The sequence below is a fragment of the Ursus americanus genome, chromosome 21 (genome assembly GCF_024610735.1).
Source record: "Ursus americanus isolate L20-20 chromosome 21, mUrsAme1.1.p, whole genome shotgun sequence".
In the NCBI taxonomy this organism is placed as follows: Eukaryota; Metazoa; Chordata; class Mammalia; order Carnivora; family Ursidae; genus Ursus; species Ursus americanus.
The window spans coordinates 52,166,450-52,188,062 of record NC_142147.1 but is presented as its reverse complement, the minus strand read 5'-3'; the positions used below and the strand labels follow the sequence as shown (position 1 = coordinate 52,188,062).

The 21,613-nt window shown below is 36.2% G+C and overlaps 1 protein-coding gene across 10 annotated transcripts in view; it reads right to left on the bottom strand.

Annotated features, from left to right (window-relative positions):
* Nucleotides 1–21,613, bottom strand: part of LOC123803818 (NADPH oxidase 4-like) — a 175,335-nt gene that overhangs the window by 78,976 nt on the left and 74,746 nt on the right. For all 10 annotated transcript variants that reach the window (XM_087871203.1, XM_087871209.1, XM_087871200.1 and 7 more), the window contains one exon: nucleotides 5,321–5,381. In XM_087871203.1, coding sequence (XP_087727329.1) covers nucleotides 5,321–5,381 — 61 coding nt within the window. The remainder of the gene's footprint in view (nucleotides 1–5,320; nucleotides 5,382–21,613) is intronic.

The window sequence follows — 21,613 nt, the reverse complement described above, 5'->3', positions numbered from 1 at the left end:
AGCCGAAATCAAGAGTTGGCCCCTTAACTGACTGAGCCACCCAGGCACCCCATGATTCCTAACTCTTCTTACATCCCACCTCCAATCCATCAACAATACCTTCAGAATCCATCCACTTTTCATGACCTCATTACTGTCACCCTATGTATAATCAGCACTTTCTCTTGTCTAGACAGCAACAAGGGCTTCTCTCTAAACTCATCTCCTAATTCCCACTCTGGCCCACCCCCATCATATTCTCTATACAGCAGCCAGAAAAATGTGAGTCAGACCCTAATCAAAATCCTCCAATGATTTTCTACAACATTTAAAATAAAACTGAAGTCTGTAAGCACCTACCATGTCTGGTCCGTGGGTATTCTCAGATTTTATTTCCTACAACATTCCCACTTACTTCCAGCAACACTGCACTTCTAACTGGTCCTTGAACACAAACATTTGCCTGCTTCAAGGTTTCTTCCTCTCATCTCCCCCATTATTACTCCTCCAGATTCAGAGCTCTGTTCAAAGAGGCTTTGCGGACCTCCTGTAATGGTCCAAATCCAACCAAAACCAGGAATGACTCTACATAATTTAGAGTCGAAGGAATTTATACAGGGAACTAATGACTTAGATGAGGGAAGAACTGAAGCTAAAAGACCATGAAGCAATCCAGAGAATAGAAAGAAGCAATCCAGAGAATAGAAAGAAGCTACTACCATCATGGGGGCTGATGGGGCACCAAGCTACCAGAATCCATAAACCAGGGCCATATGGCAGGAGATAAAACCACTACTGAAGCATCATTAAAATGATGATACATTCCCCACCCCAACAAAAAGTTTGACCTGTTTTCTGTCATGCTCTGAATTCCTACTTTTTCCCCCTTCTCCCTAAACTCACTCATTTTAAATAAATAAATAAATAAATAAATAAATAAATAAATAAATAAATAACTAACTAACTAACTAACTAACCTTGGCCTGACAACCACTAGGTAGTATGTATTAAAACAAAGTGAATATCATTCAGATGCAGATTTCTAAACCATATCTTTTTTCTCAATCACATAAAAATGCAAGTCCTCTTATAGCCTATAGTGTCCAATCCCCTGCTCACCTCTCCAGTCTATTTCCTACTATTCTTCCCCTCGCCATCTCTATTCCCCACTGGCCTCCTTGCTGTTCCTTGAATATCCAAACTTATTCCTACCTCAGGGACTTTGCACTTTCTCTTTCCTTAGTCTAATAGTCTAATAGTCTAACTTCTTCCTAATATCCACCTGACATCCCCTCATCTCATCTCTTTGTATGTAACTAAACACCCCATCTAAATATGTGTATATATATATATACATATATATACATATATATATCTAAATATATATACATACATATATGTATCTAAATATATATATATACAGTAGGTATTTAATAAATATTTAATTATTAGCCAAAATAACAGATAGTTTAAATGTTATCTTCCACAAATGTCTAACCATGATAATTTGCTAGTCAAAGCAACAACAACAACAACAAAAAAGAGTATTTCTAGTCACTCCTTTGTAGATGTAGCAATTGATAATTCATATTTATTATGGGTTTAAACTAAAGCTTACACTATGCAATCATGAAGTAAGTAAAATCCAGATATTTCATATATCCCAGTATAATTTGTCCTGTTCAAAAAAGTCAGTTTGCTCAAGGATCTGCTTTTTGGGCATGTCCTTCAAAATAGGGCTGGTATTCAACAGGAGTACTTTTAATTTTTGGCTCTTTTTACAGCCACCAAAAGCCATTCACAGATACATATGGTATGAGGTGGATGGCATAATTGTTCCAAAACATGTTCTCATTATAAAATAATTACATTATTATAATTTGTGTGCTTATAATCTGACTTGTAAAGAGCTCCCCAAATGGAAAAAAAATACTTTAAATGCATTACACATGTTCTGTTTTAATCTTTTCACAAACAATCAGCTAGATGAAGTATAATATGTGCCTGGCTAATTTGGTGATATAGAAATAAACAGAGAGAGAATTTTCAACTCTTTTTTTTGGTCTAGTCCTCAACTAAAGTTCTATCTAAGGTTACTTGTACTATGAGTATCAATGTATTATGTATTAAAGCAAATTCATGATGTTATATGGCCCTGTTTTCCCACTTTGATCCTCAAAGTGAACCATATCTTCTGATTGTAGCAATATTTTTCAAAACAATAAATTGATACAAATTGATACCACAGATTCAAGGAAAGCTATTATATAATATATACAATAAGCCCTCTGCTGCATATTTATCCAGTTGTCAGTCCATTAATTATTGAATGTAAAAGTGACAAAATTTTAGATTAATTTCAATGCAGGTATTATGCACATAATGCTTTTGTAGTAAAACTTAACCTCTCTAGAGTAAGCTGGTATTTAGACCACTAAAAAAACCAACGGTATAATATCACCTCAAACATTATTCAATAGTAATGACATCTAATGTAGAAAGAAACAAAACATTTTGGATAGTTAGAATGATAATCAAACCGGTAGGCAATCTGTGACCATGTACTTGAAATTGGGAAGTATGACTGATTCTAGAAAAGCAACAAAATATTAATTAAGTGATAAACCCACTTGAGCAATTTACTCTACCCATTCTACCACCATCATTTCAAGGAAAAACCTAAATTGTGTTTGAGGTTTGAAGGGTCTTCCAAACTTAATGAGTCTTTCACATACTTAAAAGGTACAATGAGAGTCCTGGTTAAAATAAAAAGCTAGACAATAAATTTGCAACTTTGAGGCCTCCTTGTCCTAGGCTATGCAGCTGCTTAAATTGCTTCTTGGTCACTTTGCTGTTGGTATCATTGATTAGTCTTGGAAAGATCATTCATGGGGCAGTCTAAAACCTGTTCTTTCAACCTGCCCAAGGCAGAACATATATCAGGGAAGAAAAAAGTAACTGTAAAATATCTGTCAGTTTAGAAAAGCAAACCTCTGACATTCAACTTTAAAGCACTCTTTTGATATTTCCCACGCCTATTTCTCTTAATACTAAGTTTTAATCAATTCTTTTAGGACAAAAACCATGATCTTAGGAGTAATTTCCCAGTTTTCCTTCCATAATTATAATTCCATTGTTTTAAGACAACTAAACCCTTTTTTGAACTAAAGTGCCAGATATTATTTAGTGCAGAATTATGTAAGGGTTTTACGCATGAACACTTGACATTTTTTTCCAAGTCAACAAATATTTGAAGTCAACAACCAAGAAGGTTTATTAATTGAAAAGCATCTGACTGGAACTGAACTCTGAATAAAATGATATTGTTTCTCCCTCAATGGCACAGTACATAAAAAAGGAGGATAAAATTAAAACTATTAAGTGTTCCTAATAGAAAAAATTGAAATAAATGATGAGATAATCATTTATTTTAATGGGTTACTGACAATAGAAAATAACTTTATGAAGAAACTCAATAACAATAGCTAGTAATAATCCATCATAAAGTTTCTCCTTACCATGATGAATTAAATTATATCTTCATTGTGCTTGTTTCCCTTCAGATATAGAATTTCATTGATTACCGTTCATTACTGAAGTTAATTCTTACTTCATTGGTATTCTTAGCTAAGAAGAACTCTACTTGTTCTTTATTTGTCAAATAGTGCAAAACAACTGTGATTATAACAACTAGTTCTGGGCTTATGATGAGAATTACTATTTTCATACTACACCAGTGTTTCTCTAACAAGGGGCTTCCATGATCTCTTTTGAATGCAATCAAATAAACTACCATCTATTGAAGCCTGATTTTTTATAATTCCAAATAGGTCATTACTGCTCAAAGATCTTTTGATCAGTTTCATCATTTTCCCATTAAATACTATGTTGCATATTTTTCCATTTTCATCAAGTCTCCAATTTCAGGCTGGCTGCCCTTTCTACAGATAAATAATTTACACACTATTATTTTTAACTGTATGACATAAGCTCTTCAAATGTCCTTCTTCATAAAATACCCCTTGCTTATTACACAATATCTTGTCCTTTCCTGATTTTTACAAAAATTAGTCCCCCCCTTTCCAGTGCTAATTTCTCACCTGTGCTTGCAAATCCATTCGTTCTAGTTCTCTTTCCATTCCCACCCCTCCACTGCCTCTTCTCCTCTGCCTCCCAGTACCAGTAAGTCTTTCCTTGATTCTAATCTATCCAACTAGCAAATTATTAATACTATTTTTGTTATGATGTTCCAAATCTTTCAAAAGTTCTCCAGCATCTTCAAGTTATTTTATTATCTTGTCAAGGCATTCAAGATCTTCACCGAGCTGACTCTAAATGTCTTTTCCCTAATACTCTCCAGAATAACATCTTTGCTTCTGCTAGGCTGATTTATTTACCTTTCTCAGAAATAGTTTACACATTACCTTCCCTGATCTTTGACAATGCTGTGAATTTTACTAAAATGACTTACTTCCTTCTTCATTTGCCTGATTTTCAAGGTTCAGCTTAAATTCCAACTTCTCTGTAAATCTCCTCTTATAACCCTAGATTACACTAAATCTATCTTTTTTCTGATCCCTGTTCCTAGTTTAGCACTCAATTAGAAAATATTTTTATTTACACTTGCATTCATGTCTATATCTGCATCCTTTCTTTTGAGCAACCAAACTAAGCAACTAGCCAACAAGCTAACATTTACTGAGCACTCACTTGTCAGTCACTGTGTTGGACCAAGGGAATAGAAGAATGAATGTTTCTTTTATTTATTCAGAACTCTTAATAAAATGCATCTCTCAGAAAATACAAAAGTTTTATTGAATAAATGAGTAACACATCACTAATAGATTTGCCATTAAAAATGACCACTATTCCAAAGAGGCTGTGGAGTTGATATATACACATAGGTAATATCACAAAAAGGTCATGCAAGAACTGGAAGATTTAAATCACAATATAAATCCCAATCCCAGATATTGATTATTTTGAGAGTAAAACCAGCCACTTATTTTAAAATCATATTTTCTAAAAAACACAGTTCATTCTTCCCACTATTGCCTGTGCATTTGACAAGTAGGCAGAAATCAATGATTTGCAAGCAGAGCAAACAATACATTATTAACAATTATTGATATCCAAGGTATTTGAATTCCAAAAATGCATCCTAAAAGAAGAAAATATGACTATCAAAACTGTATATGCAAAGAAAGAAAACAAAACAACAGCTTGAGAACATATACACATTTTTATATATGCTAGTAGTCCTACTACTTAAACACATGCAAACTATTGTATGACCCATTATTTTCAAAGCATGTACCTTCAAACTCTATGTTCCACATACCTGTCCAGTCTCCTACTATTTTAAGGTGGACCCCAAAAGTTGCTTTGGTTTCAGTAGGACACTAAAAAAACAAAACCAAAAACCACTGGAATCAATTCTGAGTAATAGTTATGTATTACCAAACTATGATTTAATTACAATTTTCATTCTCATAGCAAGTCCCCCAAATCAATAGAAATAGAAAGGAATGAACTAAAAATCAATATAGATTCTCATTAGTGGAAGAAATAAGCAATGTTGACCAGTCAATAAAACAATACACATTTCTCTAAAAACCCATAGGTATCTATATAAAAAAATACACACAGTCTAAAATTGCTACTATATCACATTTAACAATAGATATTGCCAAAATGCCTTTTGAATTAAAATATTTCAAAGGACACAGCTTTTAACCACAAAGGAAGAAATGGAGACTAATGATTTTAATGTTTTTTTCTCTCCAGATATTATTATACACTTCACATCTTAACAAATTCCAGGAATAAAGAAAAAAACATTTCCCAATGTGACCTGAATTTTCCATGTCCGACAAGCAAACTCCCACTGAAAGAGTTCTATTTCATTCCTTCCCTTAATTCGCAGAAGAAATAATCTGGAGTGAACTGGCAAGGGTACCTGGGAAGGGGAATGAGTGTGGCTATGGAAGTAAGAAAAGTATCCGTGGCCCCACGAATACGAAATGTAGAAAACATCCACATCACTAAAATGAGAGAATAATTTTTGGCTCACAATAAGGAAATGCAGAATCTCCTTTTATTTTTCAGAACCCCAATCCTTCATCCATAATCCCCAGATTCAAACGTTGTGAAAAGTAAGTTTTTTCATAACTCATTTGGTGGCATATCTGAATTGAATTTATGGGAGAGTAATGATGGGAGGCTAATACCTCTGTATAAAAATTCATACAGAAGTGTTTTCCTACAGAAGTATCCATTTGTTGGGGTGCCTGGGTGTCTCAGTCGGTTAAGTGTCTGCCTTCGGCTCACGTCATGATCTCATGGTCCTGGGATCCAGCCCAGCGTTGGACTCCTTGCTCAGTGGGGAGTCTGTTTCTCCCTCTCCTCCCCGCTCATGCTGTCTCTCTCTCCCTATCTCTCTCTCAAATAAGTAAATAAAATCTTTAAAAAAAAAGAAATATCCATTTGTTTAAGAATGTTACCTCATATCCTGCTAGAGATCTTATGTAATATATGAAATATACATACCTTTTAAAATCCACAAAATTCTGAATTCTGAAAACACATCTAACCTAAGGGTTATGGGTAAGAACTTTATACACACTATTATTTCTAACTGTATGATGAAAGTTCTTTCAACTGTCCTACTTCCTAAAACATCCCTTTGTTATCATACAATATCTTGTCCTTTCCTGATTTTTATAGAAATTAGTCCCCCCTTTCCAATGCTAACTTCTCAAACCTGTAACTACCAAGCTTTCACTGAGTACCATGTGCCAAAGGCAGTGCCAAGTGCTTTATCTCCAAAATCTTGCAATAACCCCTGTCTTTCATAGTTAGGGAAACTGAATAATTGAGACTTAAAAATATGAACTTGCCCAAGATCATACAACTTGTAAGAAGATGAGACAGAGTTTGGATCCAAGTCTATCTGACTACATAGTTCTTAACTATGGCAAGTCACTGTCTCCACTAAGGCAAACATGGAAAATGGGTAAGGGTCACGTGAGAAATCAAATGGAGTAGGAGGAAGAAAAGTTATTTATTGAAGATTACTAGAATCGACATCCAACAATAAGAATTAAGGGGAAATATGAGCTGAAGTCATATGTGGTCCTAGGGACCATGTAATAGAGAATGGGTTGTATAAAGCAAGTCTAAGATCCTCAAGCTTACTGTGTCAACCAGTTAATGTAGGTCACATTGGGATGCTATAAGAGGAAATAGGGGAGATGAAGACACCATGGAGAAATGTAAAGAACTCACAGAAAAACAAGAAAGGCAGCTTGGAAACCAGTGAGAACACTAAAATAAAAATGTAGGTATTGCTCACTTGTTCTCTGCAAATCATAAACATACTAAAAAGTACATGATCTAATATATGTTCAGGGTTGGGAATTGATGTGACATGGCATTTCCAAACTACTCTTCTGCAATCAGTGTTTCTAATAGAATCATTACTGTATGATAAAAATATTAAAATAAATTAAAAATACTATAAAAATGATGTTATTTAAATACTATTTGTACTATTAAAATGTTATTCCATTTATAATTCTGACTCTAATATTTATCTCATTTGCATTCTGGCTTTTAATAACTCCGAGATCATTAAATTTTGTTAACCAGTATATCTTAATAATTATACCTTTAGTAAGATGGTGTGATCTGTAAAAACCACCTATCATTTTTACTTCATACTATTTAATGCTGGCCAGAGCCTCTATGCAGTAAAATTTGTAGCTTGCAGAAAGCAAGAACCGCAACAGAGTTCCAAGCTACCAGTCTGCTTGTCCATGTCTCGCTTGATGTTTCCCCCATTGTGAACTACCTCTTAGATTATAAAAAAGATCTAAGCCAAGAAGGTATCAGAATAGAGAGCAAAAAAGTTAGTCTTGGGATGCCTGAGTGTGCCTCTGGCTTGTTATAATCTCATATTCTAAAGGAAAACATATATCTTCTCAAATATACATATCTCTAGTCCATTCTTTCAGTGCAAACATTGTAAAAGATACTTGCATATAATAACATCCCCTCTGGTCCTTTCGGAGCCTACAAACCTCCCTCTTGTGATGCTGGACAGATGTATCAGTACAGTTTTTAAGGCTGTTCTGATTTCGAATAGATAAAACATAGTACTGTTTCTTTCAAACTCTAGGAATAATACCCTTATAAGTTACTGATATTTTCTCAAATTAGCTAGGAAAAAGAACACAGAATTTAACATAGTCTTTGCCCAATCATATTGCCTCAGATTAACACACAGAATGGTTTCAGCACGTGTGGTTTAAAACAACGAATGGAGATCTTAGAATCAAATTCTAGTAGCTTTGCACAAAAAATGTTCAGATTCACTAATGTTGCTTAAAACATAGTGTAGTGATTCTTTAATGCTTCCTCACTATCTCTTATTTTTTTTAATTTTTTCAAAGTTTTTATTCAAATTCCAGTTAGTTCACATGCAGTGTGATATTAGTTTCAGGTGTACAATACAGTGATTCAACAATTCTATACATTACCCAGTGCTCGTCATGATAAGTGTACTCCTTTTTTTTTTTAAGATTTTATTTATTTATTTGACAGAGAGAAAGAGGCAGTGAGAGAGGGAACACAAGCAGGGGCAGTGGGAGTGGGAGAAGCAGGCTTCCCACTGAGCAGGGAAGCTGGGATCATGACCTCAGCCGAAGGCAGATGGTTCACCGACTGAGCCACCCAGGTGCCCCTGATAAGTGTACTCTTAATCCCCTTCACCTATTTCACCCATTCCCCCACCCACCTCCCCTCTGGTATCCATCAGTTTGTCTCAATAGTTAATAGTCTGTTTCTTGGTTTGTCTCTCTCTCTTTTTTCCCTTGTTTGTTTTGTAAAATCATATGATACTTGTCTTTCTCTGGCTGACTTATTTTGCTTAGCATAATATTCTCTAGCTCCATCTCTGTCATTGCAAATGGCAAGATGTCACTCTTCTTTATGGCTGAATAATATTCCTCTGTGTGTGTGTACACACCAAACTGGACAGCAAGATGCAAAAGAATGAAACCAGACCAAGACCACTTTCTTACACATACACAAAAATAAATTCAAAACGGATGAAAGACCTAAATGTGAGACAGGAAACCATCAAAATCCTAGAGGAAAACACAGACCTTTTTGACATTGGCCATAAGCAACTTCTTTCTAGCTATGTCTTCTCACTATCTTTTTAATAGTGCTTAAAAACACTTTTCAAAGAGAAGAAATAGTAAAGTACAGATATCTATGGCTATCTATCTCTTCGAGAATATTAATAAGGAATTATGCTTATGACAAGTTTTCAGTTTAAAAAGTTTTAGGATAATATGTGTACTTAAGCTTATATTATTAAAATAAAAACAGATATGAACATTTTTTCTATACAGAGAAATAAATTGAAGAGAATACATAATATAGCATTAGGAATATTAACTTCTAGGAAGCAAAACTGAAGACAGAAAATGAGAACTCATTTCACATACATCTCCATTTTAAATTAATTATTAGTCTTTGTAATATTTATAATTTTAAATATTTTTAAAACCTAATTTAAAATGTAAACAATAAGACATTGTGAGTTTCAACTTAGTCTTACTTAAGTTTCCTAGATGAAGAGAAAGAGTACGGCTCATGTTGACCATAACATGTGTACCAAAATACATATTACCCAGTTCAAGGATAAAAAAATAAAGTGACCAAATTTGTAAGAAAGAACAGATCTGGAAGAATTTCTATTTTGATATCCTTGAGTAAAAATGTTTTCCTTCAAATTATTTGTTCAATATGGCATTGGGTTTTTAAAGTGCTCAAATGACTAATGATTTTATAACAGTCCCACAAAAATATAAACAGATATTACATAATCATCTTACATTTGAGAATTAAATGTAAAAATGATGTCACTGTGCAATGATTTATTCAACATGGAAAAGAAATTTAAAAGCCACAATGTGTTTGTTTTTAAATCAAGAGCCTTGCAATAATAAATAAAAATGATTCTAAAGTAGATGTTACTATATTAAACACTATATTTTCAATATAACAAATTTGTTAAGCCAGAGAAAATGATCACAGAACATGAGTCTTTAATCATTATTGTCAGGTCTTCTTTTCAACCCCTTCTTCCAAAGCTCTAGTTTCGATGCCTGCTAGACGTTTCCACATGAAATTCACTCTCAATGTATTATATTTAAAAATCTTATTACCTCACTTCTCAAATTGTCTCTCTTTCTGATTCTCTTATGTCTGGACATAGAACCTATGCCTTTATCAGAACAGAAGCTCAAATCTCAGAGGAATATCATGTATATCTCTTCCTGCCAACATTCAATCGATTTTCAAGTCCTCTAAAATAATCTTACCAAGGAAATGTCTGACTACAGCAATCTCCTATTGATTAACCTTTTGTGTCCTCCTAAGGAAAAACACCCATATTCTTTCCTACAGTCTATAGCCAACCACACCTGTTCCAATTCTTTCCAACTTTATATTCCATATTCCTCCTTGACCACTCTAATCCATCTAAGCCAACATGGATCAGCTAATACATTTCCCTGGCCTCTCACTTTCCCACTTATTAGTCTACTCATTTAGAATGACTCCATTCCCATTTCTCATACTGTACCCTAGCAATTCTTTAAGAGTCATCTCAAATGCTACCACTTTCATGAAGAAATCCTGATTTTCCCTGCCATGAATATTCCTCACTTCCCTGACGCCCTAAATTGTTTGACTTTTATGCCCTTTATTACGGTCAACCTCTTTAATTCTATGTAATTTCTCTCTGTATTAAAATACATTTACAATGTCTTGAGATCAAGAAATATTTCTAGGGGCGCCTGGGTGGCACAGCGGTTGGGCGCCTGCCTTCGGCTCAGGGCGTGATCCCGGCGTTATGGGATCGAGCCCCACATCAGGCTCTTCCGCTATGAGCCTGCTTCTTCCTCTCCCGCTCCCCCTGCTTGTGTTCCCTCTCTCGCTGGCTGTCTCTATCTCTGTCACATAAATAAATAAAATCTTTAAAAAAAATAAATAAATAAATAAATAAATAAATATTTCTAAGTCAGTACTGTATATTCCATAGCACCTTACCCATAGTGGGTATGCATTCAAATATCAGTTCAGCAAAATATTGGAGAATTAACCTGAGAATGAATAAGGACTTCAACGATGGGCAATTCTTCTATAATTTATTCATACATTCAAACATGAATCCAAAGTGTTCCAGAGACTATACTAGGAGCTCATGCAATTTCACAAATGAGGATTGTTCTAAAAGTAAGAGAGGAGATAATGAGCCAGGAGCACAGAAACCATCACAATTAATGCAACATCATGACTCTAAACATTTTGACAAATACAATATTTTAATGTCTACTTGTTTACTTGAAGAAAAAAATGGTGTTTACTTGTATATTTGCAAGAAAAAATAGACTCCATCTTAAACAGAAAGATCCTGGAAGAGTATGTAAATGAAATGTTTATGAACTGTGAAGGAATGTGTGTATTTATCTCAACTCCCTCATAACAACAAAACACTAAAATGATGATTTAGGGATACAAAAACACAAACTAAAACAGCAAAGATAACATGGGGTATGATATCAACAATGGAGAGGTGTCAAAAAAATTTGCCATGGTAAAATGTGGATGAGACGGTGGTTGGGAAACTGATGGAAAGAAACATATGAAGCTTAAATCCCACTACCCTCATAAAGGCGACCACCTTGAGAAGCAAGCCCATCCTCCCCTCACAACAGACCTCAGAGGCAATAGAAAGAAGCTGGGGTTCAGCTTTTGCTTTAAAAAAAAGAAAAAGAGGAATTGTGTTCACATCTGTATACGGGATAATCTGACCCCCAGAATCATCTGACCCCAAGCACAAGCCAGGCAACTCCTCCTCCACAAACCCAAAGACAAGTAGAGAGGGCCCAGAAGGGGCTCTAGATGTAGGAATAACCTGTACAGTGGAAAGTAGGGCTGAGATTGCTGAGATTAGTGACTTTGTTGATTAGCCCAGCAAATATTTAATGAAAGCACACTAAATGCCATCTCAAATTTACATTCTAAAACTGAGCTCTACAAACACTCATCAGGACCTGTTCTCCCTATGGCCTTCCCTAGCTTAATGAAGCCCCAGTTACACTGACCAAACACTTGGGAGATAACCTTAACTCTTCTATTACACATTCCATACCCAAGCTATCAAGAAATCTTGTTAGAGCCCACTTAAAATATACTCCAAATCTGACCCCTTCTCACCAGCTCCACTATCACTACCCTGGTCCAAGCCATCATCATACCCCAACTGGACACCCACAACAGACTCCTAACTGGTTTCCTTACTTCTGCTCATTTCCCTTCATCTAATCTTAACACAGCAGCAAGAGTAACCCTATTAAAAAGTAATTCAGATCATGCCATTCCTCTACTCAGAAGCCTCCAGCAGCCCCTCCTCACTCAAAGTAAAATCCAGAGTCTTGGCAATGTTCTATAAATGCCAAATTTCTCTGACATTATCTCCTACCATCCTCCCTTTTTCTGAGTGTATTCCAGGCACACTGACCTCCCCTCTTCCATTCACACACATGGATACACACACATTTATACAGATGCAAGTCAATAGGCATTAGGTATAACTCAGGGTGAAAACTGGCCAATTTTGAACAGAGAAATGACATGATCTGATTTCATTTTAAAATAATCACTCTGGCTGCTTGTTAAGATAAAATGGTAGGTGAGCAAGAGCAGACAGAGGGAGACCAGTTAGCAGGCTATCCAGATGGTAGTAGATTGGACCAGGGGGCCACTGTGGAAATGGTGGACATGTTTTGAAGGCAGAGCCAAGAAAATGTGTGGACAGAATATAGACTATATTTAAAAAATGACAAAAATCAAGAATGATATCCAGGTTTTCAACCTGAGCAACCTAAATAATGGAGTTGGCATTAAATGAGGTGGGGAAGACTGTGGATGAAATAGATTTGAGAGGCTGAAGGTTAGGAGTTCAGTTTTAGACATGCTAAGATGTCCTTCAGACATCCAAGTGGAAGTTTCTGGCAGACAACTGGTTACATAAGCTTGAATTTTAGAGTTGGAGGCAGGGCTGGAAATATACATTTGGGAGATGATAGCACCCAGATGCATCAGTAAGACTGCATGAGATCATTGGAGAAATAAGTTTAGCTAGAGAGGAAAGGGGGTTCAATGAATGGACACTGGGGTATTCTGATATTTAGAGGGTATTGGAATGACAAGAAACAGCAAAAAGAGACTGAGTAAAAGTCAGAAAATGAGGAGAAAAACCAGGTGAGTTGGATGTCCTGGAAGCAAAATGAAAAAAGTGTCTCAATAAAGCAAGTGATTGGCTGTCTAAATGCTGCTGAGAGGTCAAGTCCATCGAGAACATGGGAAATGACAACTGGACTCAGCAATCACATGGTCATTGCTGACCTTGGAAATGTTTTTGTAGGATGCTGTGGGCAAAAATTTGGTGGATTTAAGAGAAAATGAGAAAGGTCAAGTCCATCGAGAACATGGGAAATGACAACTGGACTCAGCAATCACATGGTCATTGCTGACCTTGGAAATGTTTTTGTAGGATGCTGTGGGCAAAAATTTGGTGGATTTAAGAGAAAATGAGAGAAACAGAACTGAAGAACTAAGGAATGGGGCAGTAGCTGGAAGGAGATGTGAGTGAAGAAGGGAGATTTTATTCACCATGTTCTCTTTTGTACCAACGTAAAAGGAGGCATCTAAAAATATCAATAGGATAAGTCAAGTTTAATATTAAACAGCTGGTTTTCTCTGAATACACTGACCTATTTAGGTTCATATTTATCACGCAGGCCCTCATTAGGCGCTGAAGGAATATTTTCTTTTCCCCTGGAAAAGAGCCAAGCTAGAGCAGTCAGATGATGTTTAATTTTCAGGGAGTTCAGATGTCCTCTTAAGTTTCATGAACATCAGTGACCTTTTTGGGACAATTTCCACCACTGTGTCTGGTCTTTGGTTAAGACACATCATTGCCTTGCTAACCTATCATCTATCCCTGCTGAGTTTCTAAGCTGCCCAAGCAAAAGATTTGTGAAGCCCTAGAGAAAAACAATTTTTTAAAGAAACTACACAAATGAAAGCAAGACCCAAGATCAAAATAGCTGATGTGGACTTCCTGGTTGTATTTAAGCCCATGAAATGAAATAAATAATCATAACCAAAATTTCAACAATCTTTAAGGAATCCATAACCATTCTTGTCTGGTTTTCATTGAAAACTGGAAAGACTATTCCCTAAGTGACTGGTTAAGAGATTAAAAATACAAAGCAGCAAAATGATGGCAAGGGCAGGCTTGCTATGAGAAAGCACCGACAATAACAAACTAACAGCTAAACTTGTCTCTGACTCATGGAAAAATATGTGAAATCAGGTTATCCCGGCTTAAAAATAATGAATCACACAACTTTGAATACAGATGTCAGGAAAGCACATGTGTATTTCTGAATACAAATAATAATGAAAGGATATAGAGGTATTCATGCAAACTGTAATCAATTATGTCCACAAAAAAGCAGAGTCTACGTTATTTCTATAGTTGAGAATCCATGAAGAATATCAATGAACAGAAGTAATGTCCCTCTCAGGTAATTACTAAGAGATGCTACATTTCATAGGAAGCAGTAAGTTTTCACGCTTTCTTAAGTTTGGGCTTTTTAAAAGCCATCTCTGATTTGCCTATCTAAATTAGATGAAAGCGTACCTTAACAGAAGATTTGTTTTGGTAGAAAATCCAAACTTTGGTAATTATAGTACATGGCTGAAAAGCACTGCTAAAGATCCACTACATCGTTGAGGAACAAAATGTAAAACTCTACCCAGATTTGAAGGGCATAAAGGTACAAAGAGGGAGAAGAATCAGAAAATATGAATTCTGAATCTAACTTTGTCATCAATTGTGTTACTTTGGTTACTTTGAACCCTTAAAGATTCTATGCCTTAAATATCTCCTCTCCTCAACAATAAGCAAAAAAAAAAAAAAAAAAAAACAAAGTTGGTATTCAGACTACAAGTTGTTTTTTAATTGATGTGTAATTGACATACAATATTATATTGGTTTCAGGTATACAACACGGTGATTTGACAGTTATATACATCATAAAATACTCACCACGATAAGTGTAATCACCATGTGCCACCATACCAGGTTATTACAATCTTATTGGCAATATTCCCTAAGCTATACTTTTCATCTCTGTGACTTACTTATTTTATAGCTGGGAGTTTGAGCCTCTTAATCCCCTTGGACTACACATTTTTAAAGTTCAATGAATTTAGATAACCTAGGATTTTTTTATGTGTCTCATATTTACTTTCAAGTTTTAAAAAACAAGAATTTTCTCACAAAAGATATATTTACGTTTTTAAATATATTTATAATTATATAAATGAATATAAATATTTATGTTAAAGACATACATTTAAATGTCATTTGTAGTGGAAACTGGTGCACTGCTCAGATCCTCTTCCTTCCCCCCCCTCCCAATTTTCAGCATCAAAACACTAATTCCTCAGTCTCCCAGCTCTTTCAAGTGTTTCCTGCAGAGCTCATTACTGAGGCCCTCCCCAGGAACTGCTAGCCACAGAAGGAAGCTTCCATGCCTCTCCCTGGAGATATCTGATCTCCAATGACTGGTCAGTTGGAGAGTACAAAGTTTTGGCCTCTTGAACTCAACATAGGACAACTCTGAACTGTCACTTTAGGCAGAGTTCCTGTCAGACCTGCAGAGGCCTCTGTTGAGACTTTATCATGGTTCCACTTCTGTGGTGTGTTCTCAGTCCCTCACTCTTTATCAGTGTTGTCCTGAGCACACTCCCCAGAACCTCCATCAGGAAAATCTGTACCTTTCAGTATGTTTCCCAGGAAACCCAACCTAAGACATTAGGTACTACAGGCTAGTCAACCACAGGACACAAATCTTCAGTTCCCTCAAATGACTGTTTCTCAACCAATCTGTGGCCAGAACTTAGTTACTTCATGCCGCAGAATGAGGCAAACAAAACAAAATAAAACAACTCAGCTTAATCCTGTCTTGGTTCTCCCACCATTCTCTGAAATAAGAACCGTAACAGCTGCACACTTACTGAGAACTTATATGCCAAGCACCATGCTTAGCACTTGATTATATCTAATGAAGATTCGGAGTAACTGCATAGAGAAGTTACTATTATTAGCCACATTTAATAAAGAAGTGAACCAAAGTTAAGTATGTCAATAGTCGTAGTACTAAGTGGGAGATCTAGGCCTCCAATCCAGGCTGCAGGATTCCAAAATCCATGGTTTCACACTACACAATGGCCTCTGATCGCCATGAGTCCTGTCAGCAAACACATGCCTGGTGGTTCCGCTGGAGAGAATCCAGGTGCATTAGCAGAAAACAATCATGACTTCCTGGGAAAACCCAACAGATTAGCACATCTTCCTTGTGTGGGAAAGTCAATGTCAAGTATAAGAAACACTAAAGCACTTTAAGCAATTAACACTCCAACCTCTGGATTCCTAATTAAATCAGTACTCAAAACTTAGTTGTACTTTGACTAAAATTGTGAGACCTACTACAGTACTTCTGTACCTTATCTTTTATACTTATTTTTTTGTATTTTCAGTTTTAAAAAGTTTATCTCCATTTTTAAAAATGAAAGTCAGACTACTGAATTTATAATTGTATATTTTATAGATTTGACTTTCTTGTACATTGGCACAGTATATGAAAATAAGCATTAGATTTTTTTTTCTAGTGGGGGAATTTGACCTTTAATGCTCCAGAATAGAGAAGAGCTTAATAGTATGGACAATCCAAAACTTTCAATTGCATATTTCTCTAACATTTTTATAGTTTCAGTAAACGTCTCTCTTAAATGGCAATTCTTTATTATTGTTTGAGTCCAGCAACAAAGATATCCAAAAGTAAGGGGAGTTTCAAAAATACTAATGCCCTTGGGGCACCTGGGTGGCTCAGTCATTTAAGTGTCTGACTCTTGATTTTGGGTCTGGTCATGATCTCAGGGTCATGGGATTGAGCCCCGCATTGGACTCCCAGCTCTGCCTGGAGACTGCTTGAGATTCTCTCTCTCCCTCTGCCTCTCCCCCACTTGTGTGTGCTCTCTCTCTCTCTCAATAAATAAAATCTTTAAAATACATATATTCATATTTATATATATTCATACACACGCACGCACACACACACACACACACACACACACATGAATGCCCTGAATGTTGATGGATGGTGAGTCAGGTGAGAGCACCGAACAGCTAGCTAGCAATGTACCTTTCTGCCAGGCAGGTCCGTGTGCCACTAACCAGCTGTGTGACTTTGGACATGTTTTTTAATCTGAGGCACACTATTTTCTGCATTATACAACATAAACAATACATGACTCATAGGAATACTATAAAAATTAAAACTACAATATTTCCAAGGTTTATGAAAGAACTTTTAGGCACTTAATTAGTAGGGGCTATTATCCTTAACAAAGATAAAGTGTTTACACACTTCTTAGCGGGAATCAGCAAATGGGAAATTACTTTGTGTGGCTTTACTTCACAGGAACCCTTAAGGGAAACACCCAGTGAAAATGTTTGAGAAGCATGCATTTTACATGTAAGTGCCAAGTTGAAGTAATTAGATAAAAAGAAAGAAATGGCAGGAAAAGACAATACATTAACATAATAGCATGATGTAAAATTTAGCTTAGAAATGTTTGCTTTACTTAAATTCATTCCTAGGCAGCAGCAAGATTTGCCTCTTTTCACTCTTATGAAAATAGAAATTCCTTTGGGGGATAGTAGGAGTGAGCCAGCCAGTAACCCCCCAAAATCTGGGAAGGCTACAAACCATTTCCTAAGCCAACACAAGTACATGATACACAGATGGCCTTTGCCTTAACATTTTTTGGGGAAGCCAACTATTGTTACAATTTAAACTATGAGATACAGCTACCAAAAAAAAATGACATTTAAAATAAGAACAAATGTGAATACACAACCTAAACTTAAAAAATGAAGACCTACTTCCTAAGAAATATTGATAGCATTTGTAAGATAAGCACAGAAATTAGGAACAAGGGATTTTCCACTGTTAGCCCAGGGAATAGGAGCTGGGAGGTGAAAAAGGACCTGTTGTTTTTGACCAGATGTTACCTATGGATTGTTTCCCTTTGCCTTTGGTGTTTCTCCCCCAACCACTTTTGCCATAAGTACATCCCTGCTCCTTCTCTTCTGAGCTAAAGAAAAACAGCCACCATGGCCTTACAGATTAGACTCAGAACAGAACTGGCAATCTAGTCTTTAACTGAAAAACCACTTCAGCCATAAACATTTCTCCTTTTTCTTTAATCCCTATAACTTCCTCTTCTCTAGCTTCACCTTCCAAGAATATGCTAAAACGAAAAAACAACAACAAAAAGAGGAAAAGAGAATTTATCTATAAAGTATTTCTCAAGCTAGATCACAAATGCTAGTTATGTATTAGGTGTTTTTCACTCTTTGATTGGGTTGCCCTGTGTCCTAGACGCTGTGCTGTGAACGCATCTTTGAAACGGCTCTTGGACCTTCTGGTTAGGAGTAAGGAGGCATTAACCAAATAATCAAATGGCACTTGTGTTGAAGACAGTACACAGGCATTTATAAGATGAAAAGGTCAAGAAACAACCTAATAGGAAGGGTCTATGAAGGCTTCTCAAGAAGTGACTTCGAATGAGGTGGGAAAGATGAGAGGAGTTGCTGACGTATAGAGAATGTCAGGCGTTTGGAGTGTGAATAAGTAGACAAAGCAGACAGAGGTTGGTTAGCAGGGTGAACAGACTAGTTTATGCCAAGACCCAAAACAAGGAAAATGAAAAGTGTTAAGTAAACATGTGAATAAAATTTAATGAATTTGTTTATTGAAGAACTTCTCAGAACTATCAATATGTTAAGAGGCACTATGAATTTCTAAGTGATGTATATCAAACCGTGAATGCACTATCCTAAGGGCACTGTCAGCTGTGTTGGGCAACTATTGATCTAGGATCATGGTTCTCAATTGCTGGCAATTCTGCCCTTCAAGGGTTATTTGACAATTTTTGGAGACATTTCTCATTGCCACAAGTTGGGGGTACCGTCGGCAGCTAGTGAGTAGAGGCTACCAATGTTGATAAACATCTTATAATGCACAGGAGAACATGCCACATCAAAGAATTATCTGACCCAAATGTCAATAATGTTGAGGTTGAAAAGTCCTGATCTAGCACAAAGCTCCTTCCAAACATTCCAGGGAGATGGCTTTCTAAGTTTCTGGACTGGCCTCATTGTCAGAAATGTCTTTATCATTTTGAATCAAAGTATATTTCTCTAAAACTTTTTACTATTAGTTTTATTTCTACACCTTGGGATCCCAAAGGAAAAATATCTAATCCATGACAGATTTTCAAAAGTTGAGACTACTGTGATATCCCCCCAATTTTTCATTTTCAGGTTGAAAAATCACATGTTGGTGTCCTATCCCTGCTTCTCAAAAAAACAAAACAAAAACAAAAACAAAACAAAACAAACAAAAAACCCCAAAAAACAAAACGTAATTGCAGAAGTGAAGACAAAAATCCAAATTAAAATGAAACATTCTGAGATTATTAAAAATAACAATAGTGTAGTTACCAAGTACTGACCACCACGAGAGATACCCTCCCAGGCATAGGCCTCACAGTGACAGAGCTGGAGCTGAACTGTCAAGTTCATGTTCTTTGTGTGAATATTCACTATCATTTTACATCACATATAATTGTTCTCCTTTTCCCAACTCTGGCTCCAGTAATTTCCAGCTCCTCTTCCGTCTGTCCCCTTCCCCACTTAACTGTGCCTGCAGCCAGACACAGGGCTATCACAGCGCTTGTCCCAACCACCTGCTTCGGAAGCAGGTCAGGCCACCTGGAGCCCTTATGTCCTACACGCCACACTTTTCTGAATTTTTCCTGTTGCCCTGTGAAAGAATCCGAGGACAACCAAAAGAAAGATCTAGAAGAGTCTTGGCACGTACCGTAAGAGAAAAATTCTTGGATTTTCTGTTTTGAGGAGCATAAACAGTTTCAGTTATAAAATGTATACTAAAAAGTAAACTATCTTCTCTGTTTTTACTGAAGCTGGGTGATGAGAACATGACGATCCATTATACCATTCTCTCTACTTTTGTGTATGCTGGGAAATATTTTTGTAAAAACAAAAACAAAAAAAAAACTCCTCTCTTCTCTGTATTTAATATTCAGCCACGGCTTTCCTTTCTTATTCTGTATTCTCTATTTAATGCTGTCGTAAAGAAACTATTTTTAAAATAAAGTCTCAAGTCGCATACCTTAAATATAAACAAATTTTTCATTTTTCAATTACACCTCACTAAAGCTGGAAAAAAACAGAGTCACACACAAAGAAAGATTAACCCCAGAGTAGACCAAACTCTTTAAACCGCTTAAAGATTAACATATGTGTGCACTTTCTCCCTGTTCCATTCTTCCCCTTCTTTTTAACATTACCAACTTCATGTTTATGGCATGCATGCAATCAGAGAAATGGAAATGCATCTTACAACTACCAGAAATAAACACAGTGCTTCTGGCTGTAGTGGATGCAATTGTAGCTGAAGCTTCATACGGGAAGGTTTGTTTGTCACATTTACTCACCAAGGATCCTAAGGTCTCATGGAATTAAGGCAATATTAAACCACATTGTAGGGCATGCATATCCCTGAGCAGTGAAGGACATGACGTGGCTCCTTGGCTCCTGGTGATGGCTGTGTCCTGGACTCTGAGGTCCCGGCTCTGAATCCCATGAGGGCAACTAAGTTTTCACTAGTCCTCATAAGAACACATTTCCCCTCTCACTGTAGCCAGCTGCCCACACAGCACCAGATAAAAGGGTGTGTGGACTGTACTCATCAATCATCAGATTGAAGAAACAATGGCAAATTAATTTCTTCCCCAAGGTAGGCCAGTGTTGCCATCTTTCTTGATAAAATGGAATGTTGTCAATCATTTCACGAGATGCCAAACTACCTTTCCTTAATCATTAATAAATAAGTTTGCTACCTACAACAGAATTCAAAATTTGAAGCCACTGAAGCAAAAATATATTTTTCTTTTAAAGAAATGCTGTTGAACAAATCATGTCTATTTTTTCTCTAACCACTTCACACTTCCTTTGTTTCTTTTATCCCTTAAATATAGATTTTTCTGGCCTAGTTGTCTTCACAAGTTCATGTTCTCAAGGGGCAAACCCACAATGAAAATAAAAACAGTAATAACTGCTAGCATATATTTACATGCGCCTGGCACCTTCCATGTTCCAGGCTTTGTTCTACATGCTTTACCTGTGGGAGTTCACTTAAACACACAACATACCTAGGAATAGATACTGTTGTTATCACAATATTACTCTGAGGAAACAAATGCACAAAGATGAAGTAACATGGCCAATGTTTCCAAGTTTTCAACCTAACACATCAAATCTGAAAGTGGTTGCCATTCTTGGGGCACCTAGGTGGCACAGTAGGTTAAGTGTCCAACTCTTAGTTTCGGC